Source organism: Miniopterus schreibersii (assembly GCF_964146895.1).
Source record: "Miniopterus schreibersii genome assembly, chromosome: 3".
NCBI lineage: Eukaryota > Metazoa > Chordata > Mammalia > Chiroptera > Miniopteridae > Miniopterus > Miniopterus schreibersii.
The window spans coordinates 62,952,676-62,972,248 of record NC_138103.1 but is presented as its reverse complement, the minus strand read 5'-3'; the positions used below and the strand labels follow the sequence as shown (position 1 = coordinate 62,972,248).

Below are 19,573 nucleotides of genomic sequence, written 5' to 3'. Positions count from 1 at the left end.
AGCCTCCCAGGTGAAGGGCTCCCGGGAGCTGCTGCATAAATCCTGAAATCCATTCTTTCCCTTGTTTTTTTCCCATGAAGAATTTTAGTTTTTGAATAAGTTGTATATTCCAGTGGTTGAAAAATCTAAAAGTATTTTCAAAGGACATGGGGTGAAAGTGTTTCATCCTGTGTGCCCGTTTTATCATACGGAACCTCTCTTTGTCTTGTCCAATGCTTTTTTGTCCTGAATTCTTTCTTGCCTGATCATTAAATCTTGTCCTATGATTTCTTTTTATGTATTTGCATTTGCCTAGTATATCCATCTGGGCAATATTTTTTCAGCTATCCTTTTATTTTTAACCCTTTGGAATTTGTTTTAAGTTGTGCTCCTGTTTGTGGCATAGAGGTTTTGTTCCCCTTTGTAATCCAATCTGAGATTAATTTTCTCTTAATAAGGAAGTTCAACAAATTTACATTTGTCAGTATGGCAGGTATAGTTGATACTAGCTGGTCCATATAATTTTGTTTTGTTTTCTTTTTTTATACCTTTAAAAATTAAAAAAAAATTACGTGGTCTATTTTTCTTGCTTGTTTTTATGGGTTATGCTGATATTTTTGTTCACGGTTGTCTTTATAATTATAATTTCACATAAAGCCCTTAGTCTTAAGAAAGTGCTGATGGTTTCCTACTATAGGCAGTGATAAAATTAATTTCATACCAATTCTACGATAGAGACACTGTAACTATGTTACGTAGTCTCTTTTATGCAGTCCAGACCTCTATTGCATTCTGTCCTCAAAGGAAAGAATTAATCACTCAGCCAGGAAGCTCAGAACTCAGTATTATTATCAGTAAGTGTGCTGTCAGGAGAGGCCTTGTGAGTTTTCCTAGAGAAGACTGTCAGCCTTTAACAAGGCTTTTTGTCTATAAAAATTATAGTTTCTAAAGTCAGCATAGATCATAAAATTGGTAAGCTGCCATTTGTTTGGTCACAATTGAATGTTAGTTCAAAATCTTTGTAGGTGGTCTGTTCTTCCACACCCGAGAGTCACCAAACTGACATTAAAATATATTATTGGGTCTAAAGTCACCCCCCCTTTGTTTAGTGTGGGCTCCACACTTGTCGAGAGCTTTATCATCATTTAATTTTTCAAAAACAATATATTTGGCAACAGAGAAGCGTGTCACATATGAAAAGAATTTTTTAAAATTACAAATCTTACTTTAAAACAGTGGTGGCCGGACTTATATCCTGAGGTTAGTCCTTCCATCCAGCGTGGAAGGGGAGTGGCCACCACGGCCCAGGGAGGAGCAGCCAGCCTCGGTGGAAGGTGGGGAACAGAAGGTGTTTTCGTAATATGTTAGACCCACGTCAATTATATGGCCATAGTTGACTTTAAAAAATATATATTTTTTCCTAATCCTCACCTGAGGATATAGTTTTATTGATTTGAGAGAGAGAGAGAAACATCAGTGTGAGAGAGAAACATCAATCTGTTGCCTCTCACACTCGCCCCAACCGGGGATCAAACCCACAACCTAGGTATGTGCCCTGACTGGGAATCGAACCGGCAACCCTTTGGTGTGTGGGACGATGCCCCAACCAACTGAGCCACCTGACCAGGGCCGTGGATGAGTATTTTACTTCTTTTGATGAAAAGATACTTACTGCCATTCGCTAACAGAGCAGCTGAAACATAGGCTATCATTGGAGAAGATTTGCATTTCTACTTTCTATCCTATCCTAGGATGGCTGCCGATATTGTTTGTGTAAACTAATGTTTTCAGTCTGCGGTTTGCCTGTGAGTCACCCCTGCAAACGTGTTAAAAATGAGTCCCCCCTTCCCCCTACTTCCCGCTGCGTTCAGATGGAACACGTTTGAGGTGTGGAGTCTGTGCTTACTGTGTGTCGCATGTGATTCCCATGCAGGTATTCCACAGACTGTGGCTCGAGGAAGTCAAGATCGACAGTTCTGTGTTTATGTAGAAATTTACTAAAATCTAGTTCGACAAAATTCTGGTTGGATATTACTCATTATGTATACAAGTGTGTCAACTTCAATTTAAGAAATTCAGGAAAACACAGATATGAGATTTTTAACTCCAGCTGGTTTGTGAAAAAAATTTTGCACGAGGATGTTTAATATACAGATTGCAGAACAATGAATTTAACACTGTTGTAATACTTCCACGAAAGCCTCAAGGATAACTGACAAGTCCATTTTTATCAGATTTAATGGGTTTCTTAATCCTTTCCTGCTTATACAAAGCGTTAATTAGAACAGTAATTGAGTTACCAGCTGCCTGTGTGCTCACCCTAGGAACTTGTACAGAAACACTGTGGAGCTCACGTCAGGTCATTCACTGCTTTTTGAGTTGCTGAATAATAACTTTCCTGTAGGCTTCTCAAAATGCAGGTATTAAGGGAGTCTGCAGCAAGATAAAAATTGATAAGAGACTTGCAATAGTTAGTCTGACACTCTCTCCAGTGGATTAAGGTGGAAAATCCTTCTTCAGCACCACAGACGGGAGAAAATCCTCCTCTTAGATTTCTTCCTGAATCCGCGATGCCTGCCTAGGTTTGCAGTAGAGCAGAAAGAGCCTTTGGAGAGCCAAGTATCCTGGCACAGATTTCCTGGGAAACAATTAAAACACTAAGAAATCAAGTTTACAACTTTATTTGAGCAACACAGAACATCATGACAAGGATATTATATCCCAGGAAAGCAAGAATCATTCAGCATCAGAAAATATGAATAATATATTAAGAAATTGAAAGAAACCACATGAGCATTTTAACACATGTAGATGGAACATTAGGTAAGATTCAATAATCCTACATGCTAAAATTTTATTTTTTGCTCAAACCAGGAAGCTTACCAAACCTTAGACTAATAAGTCATTTATCCCAAAACCTACAGCAGATGTTATACTTAGGAGTTGAAAATTTAGAAGCGTTCCCATTAATGTCAATAAGAAGACACATGTTAGTATTACTTTCCTTCAACACAGCCCTGAAGGTCTTAGCAAATAGTGTAATGAGGTAGGAAAAAGAAATAAGAATAGAAATTGTGAAGGAGAGAGAAAACAGTTATATATACATTTTATAGGTGATATTAATGCATACAAAGACAATACAAAAAATCAATTAGTGTTGAGCATAGTTGCTACATATAAAAGTTGATAGGCTCATGCATGCTAGTGAGAACACTTCAGGAAACAGAAGTAAAGGTTCCCTTTATGGTAGTATTAACCTATAATGTAGGCGTGGGCAAAATTAGGTTTATAATTGTGAGTACATGAAACTGAGTTTATTCTTGTATTATTATTTATTTATTAATTATTGTATTTATTATTTTTTACCTACTTTTGCCCAACCCTTTATATCTAAGAGTGAGCACAATCAATTACATAAAACATAAAGAAAATTATAAAACATTATATATTGATGAAAACTAGTTACCAGTACATAGCTGGAAGAAGTAGGGGGAAGCGTTTATTGTTCCGCACTCATCAAAACACTGCTGTAGCTCTTCCTTTGTAGTTATGACCATTTAGTGATCTGATGTCTTTGATGTTCGTTGGAGTGTAAGGAGTCACTTACTGACCAACTTCCCTTCTTGTTCCTCTTAAAAGATGGCTCATGATTGTCCTGGCAGCTTTATAGGATGTTTGGATAAATAAATCTCTTATGAAGGGTAGCATTTCACAAGGTTGATTACCGGAAGTTAAATACACAAATTCTGGAAAGAACATTAATGTCAGGGCCTGAATATGTTAGGGAACCGTTATTTGTCTAATTCTCATTTCCTCAGCCAGGTGCCCGTGCTTGCTTTGGGCCCGACCCCTCGTTCCTGCCAGTCCAGCTTATGTGAAGGTCCATTTTTATCCCTTGCCACAGGCTGCAGAGCCTTCACCGTTAGCCCATAGATGATCAGCCTCCCCCAGCTCCCTCCCAGGCGTCAGTGTCTTGTTAGCATTTCTCTCCCCATCCCTTTTAGTCCCATGGTGCCTTGGCCAAATTGAATCGAGTGTCTGAGAGTGTAACCCTCTTATGACACCAGTCTGCAGTATCGCCAAGGGATCATCGTCTTATGCTCAACTAAAGACAAGACGAAGCACAAGTCTACCATAAGCCACTCTTGGCATCAGATCACTTGGAAGGCTATAGGACCGAAAGCCTAGCTTGCGGGCAGGGCACATGTCCTCCTCTCCCCTTAGCGGGAGTAGTCCTCAGCCGGCTCTGTAGCAGTTCACAGAGCCATTGGTGCTTAAGTTTCCCCTCTCCGCTAGTGACAGCTTAGCTGCAAGGAGAGGAGACCCTGGGTCCGCTTGGCGCAGGCCCCGTGTCCCACAGGAGCCCATTTCCATCGCTGGAACTTCTACAAAGGACACGCGGAGTTCAGTCAGTGTACTCTCAGGGAAGGCCACATTTCTGGAATCAGGTATTCGTGATTCCTCCTAGTCCAGGTGCAATTGACTGATTCCAGGTCATTTTTACCATATGCAGTGTAGCTTCATAACACACTGGCATTTCATCTTTATCGGGTTTCCTGGGAAACGGAGCTAGAAAGTTAAAAGAAGATGAAATTCTCAGAAGAGGGGGGAAAGGTTTTTAACTCTTTATTTATACCCTGTTTTTATATAAAGCGATTGTTGAAATTAATAAAGTGTTTTGTATTACTGATTTATAGAGGATATTTTGTAATATTTTTTTATTTCTAAAAATAATAAATGCCTAGTGCAAAAAAGTCAAAACATAGTTGTGTTCAAAGAAAAAAGTAAAAGTCCCCCCTCAAATCCTTATGAATCTTTTTATGTACAAATCCTCATATATACACATGAATGTACATACATAATTGTGTGTATTTGTTTAATTAACTTGTATTTATTCTTTCAACTAAATTTTGTTGAATGCGTGTTGTGTGAGGCCTTGCGCCTGTAGTAAGGAAGAAAACAGGCGAAAATTGTCTCCCTTTTGGAGTTTACATTCTAATGGGGGGTGAACAGTTAAGAAAGTTCATGTGTTTGAAGCTGGCAAGTGCTATTAAGAAAGCAAGGCAGGGAAGAGGGCGAGCCTGTATTCTGTTATTTTTAAATTAAGTTGACATTCAATATTATATTAGTTTTAGGTGTATAGCATAGTGGTTAGACATTTATATAACTTATGAAGTAATTCCCCCAATCACTCTAGTCCCCCCCCCACCATATATAGTTATTACAATTCTAAGGACTGTGTCCCTTAAGCTGTACGTCACACCCCTGTGACTAGTTGTAACTGCCACTTTGTACGTCCTGATCCCTGAGGGAGAGCTTTTAAACAGGGTGGTGAAGGAGGGTTTCGCTGAGAAGAATGGCCCTTGAGTAAAGCTGCTCACAGAGGTGGAGTTCAGGGGGAAGCCATGTGGACCTGCGAAGGAACAGGGCTGCGGGCAGAGACCACAGCCTGCTGTTTGCGGGTTAGCAGGGAACCCGGGTGCTGGAGGGAGTAGCTAAGGCCAGAGTGTGAAGAGGGCTGCTCAGAGCCAAAGCGGGTGGAAGGCGGGGTGTGTAGAACCTTCTAGACGTAAGACTTGAGGGTTTTCGCTCAGTGAGTCGGGGGATGTTGGAGGACCTTTAAGCAAAGGCCCGGCCGGGCATGGCTCAGAGGTTGAGCATCGACCTAGGATCCAGGCGATCGGGGTTCGATTCCCGGTCAGGGCACAGGCCCGGTTTGCGGGCTGCAGCTGATCAGTGACTCTCTCATCGTTGATGTTTCTATCTCTCTCTCCCCCTCCTTTCCTCTCTCTGAAATTAATAAAGATATGTTTAAAAAAAAAAAAGGTTAAGCAAAGTAGTCTAACGGTTCGATGGACATTTTAAAAAAGATTCCTTTGGTGGGCTGGTAAGAGTACTCTGTAGGGCACAGGGATGAGCTGAGAGACCAGGAGGAAAGCTGTTGCAATATTCCTGCTGAGAGATGAGAATCATCATATAACCTTTTCCCCCCTCAGGAATATATTATGGACAGTTTTTTATACCAGTACAGAGAGCGGTAAGTCATTCCTTTAGTGGGTGTATAATAATCGGGACTTACCACGATTTATTTAACGGTTGCTCTGTTGACATTCAGTTAGGTTGTCTCTAATTTTTTGCTATTACAAAGCATTTTTCAACTCACTTCCGTGTTTATGCATCTTCGACATGCATTTTGGAGTATTACTGGGACAAAGGAGATGAGCAGTTTACATTTTGAAAAAGTTGCTCCGTTGCTTTACAAAAGGCTTATTCCACCCTCAGACAATGCCCTTGCTCCATGCCCTGGGTATTTGTAGTCATCTGCATTTTCCCAGAGGGCAGTTTTAGGAGCTATTGTCTAAGCTATTATTTCAATAGCCACAAACTAAATTTCCTTTAACTTAAAATTTGTTTTTAATAATAGTGGATAATAATGCTAATGAAGGTATGTATTCCGTTTTTAGGTTACCAAAGTTTTTCTGGCATCATTAACTTGGAGAAGCCTGTGATTTGCTCTTTGGCTGCTATAAGATACCTTAGTAATTTAACTTGGCAAAGGCGCTTTCCAAACCCAAGTAAGTGATCCTCAAAAATAAAAAAAAGGGGTGGCTTATATTAACAATATTCTTTGAATTTGGCAAGTACTATACTCAGAGAAGTTCACTTGCTATTGATAGAACACTATTCGAGGGCAAGGATGAACTATGTGGTATTGTTGCTGAAGAATATTAAAAATGTTAACTGATATAAAAACACTGATAGAATCCTTGAGAATTCTGTCAATTAGTATTCATGATAGCTATTTAATGTAGTATAGTTTTGACTACAAAATGGTGCTTTATTCTAGAGCACAGTTAATTGGCAAGTAGTGATAAGAAGTGAAGTTAAGAAGTATTAAAAAGCATTCATAAAATTTCACTGCCTTTCCTATTCTTGGTTTCAGTTCTTATTTCATAGGCCATAAAGTTGGAGACAAAGAGGATAGCTTCTAACATAGGTAGCTTTTTAAAGGAGTGATTAACTTTGTAGAGTTCAGAGATTTAAAAGCCGGCAGGTAACATTCTAGGAAAATACTAGTTTAAAAACCAGTGGAATTTAAAAAGATAGGGGGATGACTTTCTTGCCTTTCTCGGTTGCACCTTCTCTGACCCCTTGTCTTTGGCTCTATAAAGAATTACCCTCCATCATATTGATCCTGGATAAGTCAACTGCTTCCTGCCCTGCAGAGGTGGGTGGACTCAGGATCTATCTGAGTAAAACGGCTGGGTGTGAACTGAGGAACAAAGACGTGGTGTTGGTTTGAGGTTGCTGGAGAGAGTGGAAGACAGACAGGTCCCTTGGGAATCTTTTTGTAATGTCTTATTTTGGTGTGTGTTCTAGTATGTGGTATTTAGAATAGAACAGGGTATCATTTCTCTGGAAATAGTTTTGTCCTGTTGAAAAGCAGCCTAAATGTCCATCAACATGAGCGTGGGTTCACTGCATTATGTTCTTGCCATGTAATGTCCTACAGCAATGCAAGTGAATGGATGGACTGGAGTTACAATAGTAAAAAAAATGCATTAGCATTATATTGAGCTGAAAATCAAAGTGCTGTTGCTGAAGGACACACAATACAGATCATTATGTGATGTTAGGAACATGTGAAGCAGTAGTGTATGTTACTAAGAATACATACGTGTATTGAGAAGGTGTAAATACATGCATGGGAATGAGCAGCAGCAATTCAGAAGGGGGATGAAGGGGAACCATAGAGGCTGGCGGGGGGAAATGGCACAGGGAAGTTCTGCTTGATGTTTATTTTTTAACCTGGGTATTATATTAACCTATACATGTTTTAGTGTGGCTGAAATGTTTTATTAAAGAAAGTAGCGACCTGGCGTTATACTTCATAGATTTCTCTTTAAGATCCAATAATAGGAAACATCGCAGAGATCGCTGTGTGTGGTTGATGGTGTTGGATCCCCATAAGGAAAGGGTGACAAGTGATCTACCATCTGACTTGTTCCTGATAGGGAGCCCCTAACTAAGTGAGGCACAACTAGTGACTAACAACTCGCCCATTACTAGTTTGGTACTGAAAATATCAGGGGAAGCACCTTGTAAAGTATATGAGTGTCTAACCACTATGCTGTACACCTGAAACTAGTACAAAACAATATTGAATGTAAACCATAATCAAAAAACATTTAAAAAATAAAAAAATAAATAAAAGCAAAAAAAAAAAAATTGTTTCTGAAAAAAACAACAAAAGATTTGTTTCTAAAAAGCTGACTTTTTCTAAAATCAGGCTCACATGTGTTTAGAAGTAGATGAATTTGGACCTGAAAACATCATGCAATTTTAAGTAAAAATAATACTAAACACTAAAACAAATGTTTATTTGTACTGAAATTAAAATAGCTTATTTTAAAATGACCTGACTTGATAAATTGAGTGTAGCTGAACTTTATATTGGGTGGTGGTGCTGGGGAGTGGTCAGGGAACTGGACCTGCTGGTGACTTAGTGTGTGTCTCATCTGCCTGTTGGGTAATTACCTCCTCTCATCTCCATAGAGCCAGACAATAACAGGTACACAGAGGTCCAAAACGCAAGGCCTTCTCTTTGTATGTCACCTAGCATATGACCAGCACTTAGTCGGCAGTCAGTAAATACAGGATTAATGAAAAAAGAAAGAAGGAAGGGGTTCTTCATCCTGTGAGCATGGATTTGATTAGAAATTGCAAAAATGTCCTTGGGAGCCAAGATTAATGAACCAAGATCAAACCGGTACTATTTTTTTTGCTTAAAAATGAAATGGGAGTGATGATGTTTTATGGGTGGCATGCGATTTGACTCTGAATGTAATTCCCAAAGTGTAATTCCACAGCTCTTATGTCTTGGGAAAGGAATGTAACCTCTCAAAGTCATTACTTTGGAAAACGTGAATGTTCTCCTTCTGTATTTAAAATTCAGTTGTATTGCTTTAAAAGTTCAGCAGCATAAGGTATGGTTATATTTTTCTTTCAGGAGCTGTGGGGGAAATTTTAGTTATGTTGTTTTGCAAATACTTTCAACAAAAGTTGCTGCATATTCCCTAAAAGTCTTGATATACATTTATTTAAAGGTCTTTGTGCCTTTACAAAGGTTGTTGGAGGAAAATATACCATTTCAGGAATTGTTCTTAAGGATGGATTAAGTGAGGCTTGTTTAGGTAGGTCAAATTTATTATTATTTTAATTTTTTTCAGAGAGAGGAAGAGAGAGGGAGAGAAAGAGTCATTGATTGGCTGCCTCTTACATGCCCCTTACTGGGGATCGAGCCCACAACCCAGGCATGTGCCCTGACTGGGAATTGAACCTGGATCTCCTGGTTCATAGGTCGATGCTCAACCTCTGAGCCACGCTGGTGGGGCTAGACAGGGCAAATATTGCTGTGTATCCTTTCACTGTAATAAATCAGAGCCAAATGACTATATACTGAGTTCTGTGTATCTTCCTAGTGAGTCATTTAACCTGGCAGTTATTTGGGGTCTGTTATACACCTTTCTTTTTATTTTCCTCTCTAATATGTTTATTGGAAGCATTTAGGAGTGCAAAGATACTCATTCTGTTTAATTACAAATCAAGTAGAAGTGAATTTACAATAAAACGAATTTTGTAATATAATGCAACTTATAATACTTAAAATTTATATTAATTTTATAAAATTAAATTTATAATAATTAAATTAACCATCAAAAGATTAGGCAAATGGTAAATGGATGACCTCTGAAAACTGTACATAGAGAACTATTTTCCACAATTGATTTCATATGTAACATGATAGATTTTTTTTTGGTCTTTGTTTCCGTTTTTAACTAATATTTAAATAGGATCTTTGAAAGGGGTTGATCTTTCGAATTAGGTTCTGTACCTTTACTGCCTCTAATTCAGAAAGATGGTTTTTCTTTTTTTAAAGTAGTTTAGGAATGATATTGTGTCTTAAATTTCTCTGGCAAGTTAGTAGCAAGTATATTTCCTCCCATTTTGAAACTTGAGGAAACAAAAGCATCCTTTGTATTTTTGTTGTCTTAAATATTAATGAAATATTTTCCCATGTTACTTATAATATTTCTATCTAGGTTCACACAGCATGAATTCTAGCCAGGCATTATTTATGAGGTTCATTTCAAAGCACATGAAATTTGGCTTCCTCCGAAAGGATAAATAATTCAGAATTGTTTGAGTATTTCAGATCAGTGACCATATACCGCTGAAGAATGCTGGTAGATTCAACCCTTAGTTTAAAAATGTATACAATTTCCAATGGAAATAGGACAGACACAGGGAAATTTCTTTCGTATTTGGATAGAACAGTCTCAACTCCAGAACATATTATTAACCAAACATTTGGGAAACCCAACAACAAAATTGGTTCTTATAATTGCTTGATAATTATTGCTCCATGGGGATCAGTCTAATTTAATATTGTACAATGGTTGATCTTTTATTAAAAATCAATGCAGATGTCAGTTTAAAGAAACTCTTTGCTTCTCCCAGCATCTACTTTGAAGTCTAGATGACTTGTTCACTAACGGCAAAAACCGAACATAAAACCAACAAAAACCCCATATGCGCATCTCATTAACACTGCTAAATGAGGAAAGAACCTATAGACAGACCTTGGAGATTTTGTGGGTTTGGTTCCAGACCACTGCGGTAAAGCGAGTATTGTAAAGCGAGCCGTATCGTTTTGCGGGTGGAGGGCCTTGCCGTCAGTTTGTAATACTCTACCTGCACATCTGCGAAGCGCAATAAAAGGACCTAACTTAAGCCAATTTCGTTGTTCATAGTTACTGGATTCTTTTTGAAACTGTAGTTATTGGGAGCCCCAGTAATTATATGTAGGTGAGCGCTTTAAGCCTTCTCCCCACCCCTCTCTCTACCAGGTTGTGTGTTAGTCCAAACAAAATTCTGCCACATGTATAGATATGTTTAAGAAAGCAGGTGCAAAAGCAGTCATGTAAACTCTTCTGTGTCTTGAAATTCGAATTCTGGGTCTTGATGTTCTGACAGTATATTGCTTCAGAGGTTCACTCGAGGCACAGGAGGAGCAGGATTTCACTTTCAGTTGGTGTTAGGTGATAGAACCCTCAGATAACTGGTGGAATGGGAGGCTTTAGGAATCCTAACCCTAGAACACCATTCTTCAGGGTATGGACTGTTGGGTTTACATGTTCTTGTGAGGGTGAAGGCAACTGAGCAGTGTTTGTGGACGGTCTACACATGTTAAGTGCCCTCTGTTTTATTTTACACCTGATGTTCATGGGAGATAAGGCAGCTTTCTGAGGTGCTTTAAGGAAAGGCTGCTGAATTATGGGTTCTTAATTAGTATTTCTCTCATGCCAGGTAAGCATCCCTCTGGAGTCTGTGTCTAGTTGAGGAGCACAGTGTTAATTGTGTAGGTTAACCCAACTTTCATGAACAGGGGAAGTAACTGATATATCTAAACACATGGAACTGGTTAGATACCAACTCTGAGTCTAGGCTGTCAACTCTTCCAGCTTGGATTTTTGACCATGAAACTGTGTGAGTACCTGTCAGCTTCACAGCCAGTCACTGCCTAATTGTTTCTTCCTGAAAATAATGTTTGACATTTTATTACTGACCTGGGGTGTTCACAGACATTTCTGAGCAAAGGAAGACAAACCCACACTGGCTTCCGTATAGGAAGATGACAGACATTTGTTGAGCACCTACTTTCTGCTGGGCCCTGCAAGTGCTGCAAAAGGTGTGACATTAATGACCCCTGCCCCCAAGGAGCTAAGATCTAGTGATGAGGGCAGCCCAAGAACATAAATTGCTGTAATGCCAGGCAAATTAAGTTATTGAATGAATAACTGCTATAAGGAGGAGAGAAAGGGCTACATGCTCCTGGTATCAATCAGTGTTGGAGTTGCTTCCCTCTGAAAATCATTAACAAGTTATCATCCTTTGGACGCTAGGTCAGATCTGTCGCAGATAAATTGCACTGCCAAAGGACGGCATTCGGTTACTAGGCAACATTCCTAATGTGCAGTAAGTTATTTCTTTTTCAGGGCTTTGGAGCTGTAATTGGGGGGTCATCTAGATGTGGAGGCATCTTGCGATGAACACTGGCTTTGATTTTAGGCTCTAGATTCCTGGATGAGGGCTTGTTTCCGTACCTGGCTTGGGAAACTGGGCTTTATTTCAATCTTACTGCAGCCATGATAAGTGCGGTTAGGTCATAATGGAAACAGTCATCTCCCTCCAAATAGTTTAGTGACCTTGCCTTTATGTTTCTTGCCTTTAAGCCATCAAGTCTGTAAGTGCTATTGATAGAAACGTCAAAGGACTGGCTGGCTGGCTTATAAAGGAAATTGAATTCCTCTATCAGTAATGCATTGATTAATATACTTTTTAACGTGAAAGACTAATGAGGACAAAATTGGAATTGTGCATACATTTATTAATCATATTGCAACTCAATACTCAGGTCTTTTTGAAATTTATTGAATTTTTAATCTAGTTTGAGATAGTTACAGGGACATAAGGAGAATGTGGATTCTTTGAGCGCAGGGCAGTAATTTCTGCTACTTTTTCAGTTTTATACTCTACTAAAACATTAGCCACGTTGATGTGCATTGTTAATTATAGAGTAAATAACATTTGTTGCCCATATCAGAATGTCTATTAAAATCTGTTTAAGGGTTTATCAGGATGATCTCATGCTAAAAGATAAGGGCATTTTAAAGTATGTTGACATATTTTATTAGCTAATTGCGTAGTTGTTTCCTGAAGACACCACATTACTACATGCTCTGCCAATGATAAAAGGCTGTATTTGGTTCTATTTCTGGAAATATATAAGAAAGTTGTTGGTAACACTTACTTTCCTTCCTTGTTCTCATGGTTGGTTTGAGAGCAACTGTCCCTATTTTGCCTTCAGCTTGTTTAATGACGCCAGCGTCAGTGGGAGACGGTCTCCCAGTGAACGTTCCTATTGCTCCTTTTGGCTCACTTCTCTGTCAAGGAGCTAACTTTTGTCAGATGATTACTGAAATATTCCTAGTGCCTAAATTAGTTTTAAAAGTTCTTTATGGACTTACATCACGGCTCATATTTTGTTCTTTTACAGGAATTTTAAACAGTTGTCAGGTGAAATGGAATTTATGACAATTAATGGAACAACATTAAGGAATCTTGAAATGCTACAGAATCAGATCAGGTAAACCTAAGGGCTATTGATTCAAATGGTTTTGAAAACAAAATTTAAAATGAAGTAGCAGTTTCTTCTTGGCAGTACAGGTGAAAGCAACGATATTGTCTTCAACTGACTGCTGTGCCTGTTACCTATTTATTAGTTGATAATTGTGGCACCCGCTTTTTGGACAAATACCATATAGGAAGTACTTCTGTGGGGTTACTTCGGGAGCTATAGAGCTAGTTGTCCTTTTCAATGATTGAAGTAACATGCTCATCTAGATAATTTCTGTATCAAATATTTCTTTGGAAGAGCATCATTTTTGAAAAGTCATATGAAGTGGATTTTTTTTGTCTGCTTGATTATATCTTTCTACGTGCTTTAATGTTTTGTTGAAATATGTGCAGTCTTATTTTATTATGCAGCATATAAAACAAGTTACTGTGATATTCAATTAGACTGTAAGACGTGTAATAGTTCCCTTTACAAACTTTCATCATTGTTTATTTGCCCTGTATTGATGAGTTGGGAAGATAATGGAGTCATTGAAATTATTGCTTTCATTTATTAAGTTGTCATGTGGTAATGTGAGATATTATATTATAAAATTAATGTTATCATAACAAAGTAATAGAAATAAGAATCAGTTTCAAGTCGTTTCATCTGAGTCAAATGGTTTAAAGCTCTTCAGAAACATTTATTACTGTTGTGAATGATAATAAATGCCGAATTTATTCTCCTGACTCCTGGATTTGTATACTACTAACTAGTTCCTCTTATTTAGTTTCTCCCTCTTCCAGACTGTCTTTGTATACTAGAGTCCACCTTATTTCCATTCAATAACATTTTTATCGTATCATTCCATTATCCACAAGTGAGACTCTTTCCCACGCGTCTTTCTCACCAACTCTGTCTATATCCCCATGACAGGAAGCACGTAGTAGGAATGAAAGAACACTCCTTGGATGAGAAGAGCTCACAGTCAGCCTGCAGCCCCAGCCCCAGCCATCCACGCTCTCCGTGTTCCCCACATCCTCCCTGTTCCAGCCCTATTCCTGCAGAATCGGTTCTGGGGTCGCATTCCGAGGGCAGAAATCATCTGCAGTTCAAGTGCCCCCCAAGAAGCCTTCCACTGCTGAGACCGGCGCCCCCGTAGAACAGAGGCCGCGAAGGAGCATCTGCACATGTGCGTCCGCGTCAGCTTAGCCTCGCTTCTGGATGCGGGTGTCGGGGAGCAGAGGCGTGCAGGGCTCGCGTCTCCTATCTACCCCTTTCTCCCGAGCCTGCTCCTCCAGCGACGCCAGGTGACTGGAGCGCGATTCCCCTCCCCTGCCCTCCTCTTGGGACCCTTTGCTGCAGCACCCAGCGGGGCTCTTGCCTCGGGAGGGTGGTGCTGTTGCCGACCTGGACCAGCCTCGTCGGTCGGCTCTGCCCGTCCGGCTCCATCCTCGGGGAACCTCTGTGACCACTGTAGCCGCCCTGCGCTCTGCTTTAGACTCTGGAGGCCTGGGGAGCTTATGTCATTCCTTTTATAGTTTATTTCTGCCAGGTGGCCTTGTGTCCTGATGATGAGTCTTCTCTCCCAAACTTGGATATAAGCGCCCTGAGGGAGGGAACATGTCTTAATGTACCTTCACCAACCACACAACCGAGTACGTGGGGAGGTGTTCTGTAAGCACCTGCTTGATGGTTTGAAAGGGGAAGGAAAAGTTAAAATAAAACCATTCAGGTGAAAACTGCAATTTTATGTTCCAAACAAGATTTAATCTATGAATAGATTTTTTGTACTATAGTGAAACTTTGGTTAAAATAAACCATCATCTCTAGTTAATTGTAAAATTGTTTATGACTCAACTTTCAAATAGCAAAGTATAGATAGATAAACTTTTACTAAGGATTTAATAAAACAGACTAAAATAAAACCCGTCCAGGGTAAATTCCCTGGGGGCAGGGCAACTTCACAGCTGTTTCCAGGGCCTCCTGCTCTTGCAGGGCTGTCACAAGAGCATGGGTCTTTCGGAGAGTTTCTGAGGCAGTGGGAGATACTGAATTGCCAAAGGAAAATTAAATTACCTTCACTATTTCCCAAGGCAGGAAAATATATAATTATCTTTTTAAGGTGCTTAGGACAAATATATATTTCAAAAGAGATTTTTGAATAATTTATTCTTAGTTAATAAAAAATGACATGGACTATCTCTTTTCTGTGCAAAATATCAATACTTTCTATATATATAGTGTGTGTGTGTATGTGTGTGTGTATTATGTTATATTTACACACATATTTACTCATCAAACATTAAATGAACACCTATTATGAGCCATTCTTTATGCTAGGTGTATGTAACATTGAAAATTGTGATACATGGAATAGTTACCACATGACCAACTAACAATTTTGGTTCAAATACAATTGTCTAATTAATAAAACTTGTTTTCTGCTCTTTCATAGACTGATATGAAAACCAAAGGAAGTTTATTTTGGGTTTTAGACCATGCTAAAACTTCATTTGTAAGACGAAAATTAAAGAATTGGGTGACTCAGCCTCTTCTTAAATTAAGGTAAAGGGAATTTTTGTGTGTGTGTTTAATCTAAAATTATATAAAGTTATGAAATTAAAGGTATGGTGGTCTCCTTAAAATCAAGGTTACCATGAGTTATAAGAACACAGTTGTAAATTGGGGAAGATTTAATTTTGTATCTGGCGGTAGACTGTCTGATATTGTGAGGAGTTTTCCTCGTCCCCAAGAATGAGCCTGCTTGAGGATTGGAAGACATGGGGTGTGTTGCGGAAAGTAGGTTATGCAGCTAGTTTGTTATCAGTAGCATAAGGGGGTAGAGGGGAGGGGGCTGGAGAGATGAGGTGCTGCCTTTCGGAGAGGACTTTGCAGGCTAGGCTGAAGAGTTGGTAGCCAGAGGAAGTTAACTCAGTGGTTCTGAGCATGGGAAGATAGGGCCAGAGCTGGGCTTGTATGTCGGAGGGGACAAAGTGGGGGGCAAGTTACCAAGTTCACGGAGAGGTTCTGAGGACCTGAGCTAAATCAGTATCAGTAGGAACCTGAAAGAGAGGGTAGGTGTGAGACGTTTAGGACAGTAGAAATCTGTTTAGGTCGTTAGTTTAGCCATATTGCATAATCAGTGTGTTAGTATCTGAATTTAATTTATTCATTTTATGTCAACTGTCTTTAGAGCAAACTTTTCAGGAGAAATTAGAACAATAGAAAACAACCTCTTCTCAGCAGTTTGTATTTTAATGTTTTCCCCTAAATAACCTTAAGTTAGAATTATAGAGGCATCTCCATGAATAGCAATCAGCAGGTACGGACTCCATCTCATGTCCTTTCAGTGGCAATAGCTGTAGGTCAGGCACTGAATTTCTCGGTGACAGCCACACACAACAAATTCTAATGTCATCATCCAGCTCATCTTCAAATGTGAAGGACTCCAGTGACACCCACATTTAGTCCTTGGTGTTTCGGTGGTAAAAAGCAATCTTTGTCATCCCCAGAACCTCAAGTCCATTGTTTTTGTCATATGGAATGAAATGACTCAGGTAGGTGTCTTTTCATTTGTTTAAAAACCATGTATCATGGTTTTAAAAAAAATTAAATTTATTGGGGTGACATTGGTTCATATATGTCTGTATATTGCACTGTGTGCTCACCACCCAGAATCTAGCCTCCTCCCGTCACCGTATATTTGACCCCCTTTGCCCTCTTCATGCTCTCACTTCTCTCTCTGGTAACCACCGTCCTGTTAGCTGTCTGCGAGTTTGTTTGCTCGGACCGTTCATTTGCTTTCCATTTTATATCCCACGAAGGAGTGAAATCATAAGATTCTTCTCCTTTTCTGTCTGACTGAGATGATATCCTCCAGATGCACCCATGACGTCCCAGGCGGCAGTACCTCACCCTCTCTCCCGGCTGCGTAGTATCCACGGCACATGCACCACATCTTTGTCCAGCCACCCGCCGAAGGACACTTGGGCTGTCTCCATGTCTTGGCCACCGTGAGTAATGGTGCAGTGAACATAGGGGTACATACATCTTTACATGTTTTCAAATTTTTCTAGTAAATACCTGGAAGAGGGGATTGCCCTGTTCTTAATCTTTTGAGGACCCTCCGGCCTGGTTTCCATACCGGTCGTACTAGTGCACGTTCCCACCAGTAGTGTTCGAGTGTATTTTCCCAGATTGCAAGCCAGCTTAGTACAACCTTTTCAGTCTCTTTCTAAGAAATGTATAGTTTTATGTTTATTTTAAAAAAAATGTTCTGGTGGACTTCATAAATATGATTTGGATTTTTCAGTAACCTCTTTTGCTTTTATCTTTTCATATCTCAGACAACCTTTATAACTTTTGAGAGAGTAGCTATCTTTGTCGGCTGTCTACATTCACAGATGGCATTCTTTTATCTGTCCTCATACCATCTGTAGCATCATCTTAGTCTATTCCAATTGGTGTCGTCTTTCATTTATTCATGGGTGAGTTATTAAAATAAAACTTCATATTTGTATAGCATTTTGGGTAAATGTTAGGGTAAAACATTGATTTGTTTTACCACAACAATCCTATGCAAAGAGGATTTAACTTTTTATTTATTTTTTACCTCATCTTGCTTTACTTTATATGTAGCCTTTGGAATTGAATTGGGTTGAATTCAACAACTATTTATTGAGCACATGTTGTGATCCGAGAACTGTGGGAATGAAGATAGGATCCCTGTTCTCACTGAGCTTGCGGTCTAGTGGAAAGGACAGTGAGGAGGTAAGCAGTTACGATTTTCACCAGGGAAAGAAACTGGAGGGTGGTGTGGGAGGGGCTGGGAAGGACTCCCCTGGCCTAATGCACCTAGGAAGCCCTCCCGGAGGAAGGCTGAGGAGGAGCCCGTAGGTTGTAGGAAGAGGAAGAGTCTCTGAGGCAGAGTGAGCAGTAAGCTTGAAAGTTCTGACGTTAGAGGACTTGGAGAGACCAAGATATTGGAAGTTCAGCCTGACTCAAGTTTGGAGTGAGAGAAAGAGGGTGACAGGTGCTCTGAAGTGAGAATTGAGACATAAACAGGGATCACTTGTCTTGTAGGTCAGTTAGGGATTTGGGTTTGAACCTAACATTAGTGGCAAGTCGTCGCTGAGCTGAAGTCAGAGATACGACGTGACAGATTTGGGCTCTAGGAAGACTTCTCAGGGTGGCGCGGAGAACGGGCTGGAAAAGGGGCAGAGCGGCTGTGGGAGGACAGTTAGGGGGCTCTTTCAGGAGTCTCTCTGAGGAATGATCTTTTACTGAGACTAGTGTAATGGCAGCAGAGATGGAGAGAAATGGGTGGAGTTAAGAGGCCGCCCAGTGAGAACAGAAGAGCCCACCGGCATGTGGACCGCACTCTGCCTTGTTCTGCTCTGCCATGCTCGACGAATGCCTGTTTCACAGCCAGAGAAAAGTGGAGCAGAAATGAGACCTGAAATTAGTTTCTGTATCAGGAGCAGGCTTGGCCTCACAGGATAGTTATAAAGATAATAAAGATAAAAACACCCAGTTAATGGCAAAGTACTCAATTTAACAGTCATCTAGGCAAGACTCTGATGTGAAGTTTGCCCTTTCATGTGAGTATGTGTTCAACACAACTTTGATAAACAAATGTGTATTTAGGAGCTGATGTCCCCCTGTCCCCCTAAGTGTCAGTTCATTCTTTCATTTGCCTGTTTGTTCATTCATTCCTTCATTCAAAACAACGTTCGCTGAGGGCCTGCCAGCCACTAGATAGGTTTACTTATCTCAGTCTTTAATACCACATATGGCCATTACGCCCAGCGTAGACCTTTGGTGTTTATAGGAACTAGATGGGCCACATTGCATGTAGGACACAGTCGGGTTTCCACTTTAAGATGACAGAGTCTCACCATTTCTTCCCCAGTGACCCTTCACTTAGGGCATAGACATTGATAGACTCCTGCATCCCTGGTCTCCCATGTCTCCCAATGTCATGTCCTCGGCACTTTCTGTAGCTGCTCCCAGTCTTTGCTCCGGCTCTGTGTGCCTAATCCCACTTCACTCAAACAGTGATCAGCTCACCCCCCACCGAGTCTTCTCTCGGAGCAGTTGGTTAATGGAATGAATTGGTTTCTAACTGAGATGGTCAGTCATTTCCGTCAGGGGAATCTAGTTGCCCATTGTAGACCTGTTACAGTAGCCAAGGTGATGCAAGCAGTTGTAGCACATAAATTCTCAATCTGGTTTAAATGCAATAGAAGTTTTATTTCTTGCTAATGTAAAGTCCAGTGGGTAGTGGATGTGGGATTGGAGGGGTTTTGCTCTTTTCAGGGATCCAGGCTGATGGAGTAAACAAGATTGTCCTGGACTCAATATCTAGCTGGCAAAGAGGGAGAGAGTGGACATCCAGAAGGTTTTTATGGG

General features: G+C 40.0%; 1 protein-coding gene across 1 annotated transcript in view; it reads left to right on the top strand.

Moving 5' to 3' along the window:
- Window positions 1–19,573, top strand: part of MSH3 (mutS homolog 3) — a gene marked incomplete at both ends in the record, with an annotated part of 71,899 nt that overhangs the window by 13,823 nt on the left and 38,503 nt on the right. The window contains 4 exon segments of the mRNA XM_081132599.1: window positions 6,444–6,518; window positions 6,521–6,554; window positions 13,100–13,184; window positions 15,618–15,727. Coding sequence (XP_080988725.1) covers window positions 6,444–6,518; window positions 6,521–6,554; window positions 13,100–13,184; window positions 15,618–15,727 — 304 coding nt within the window.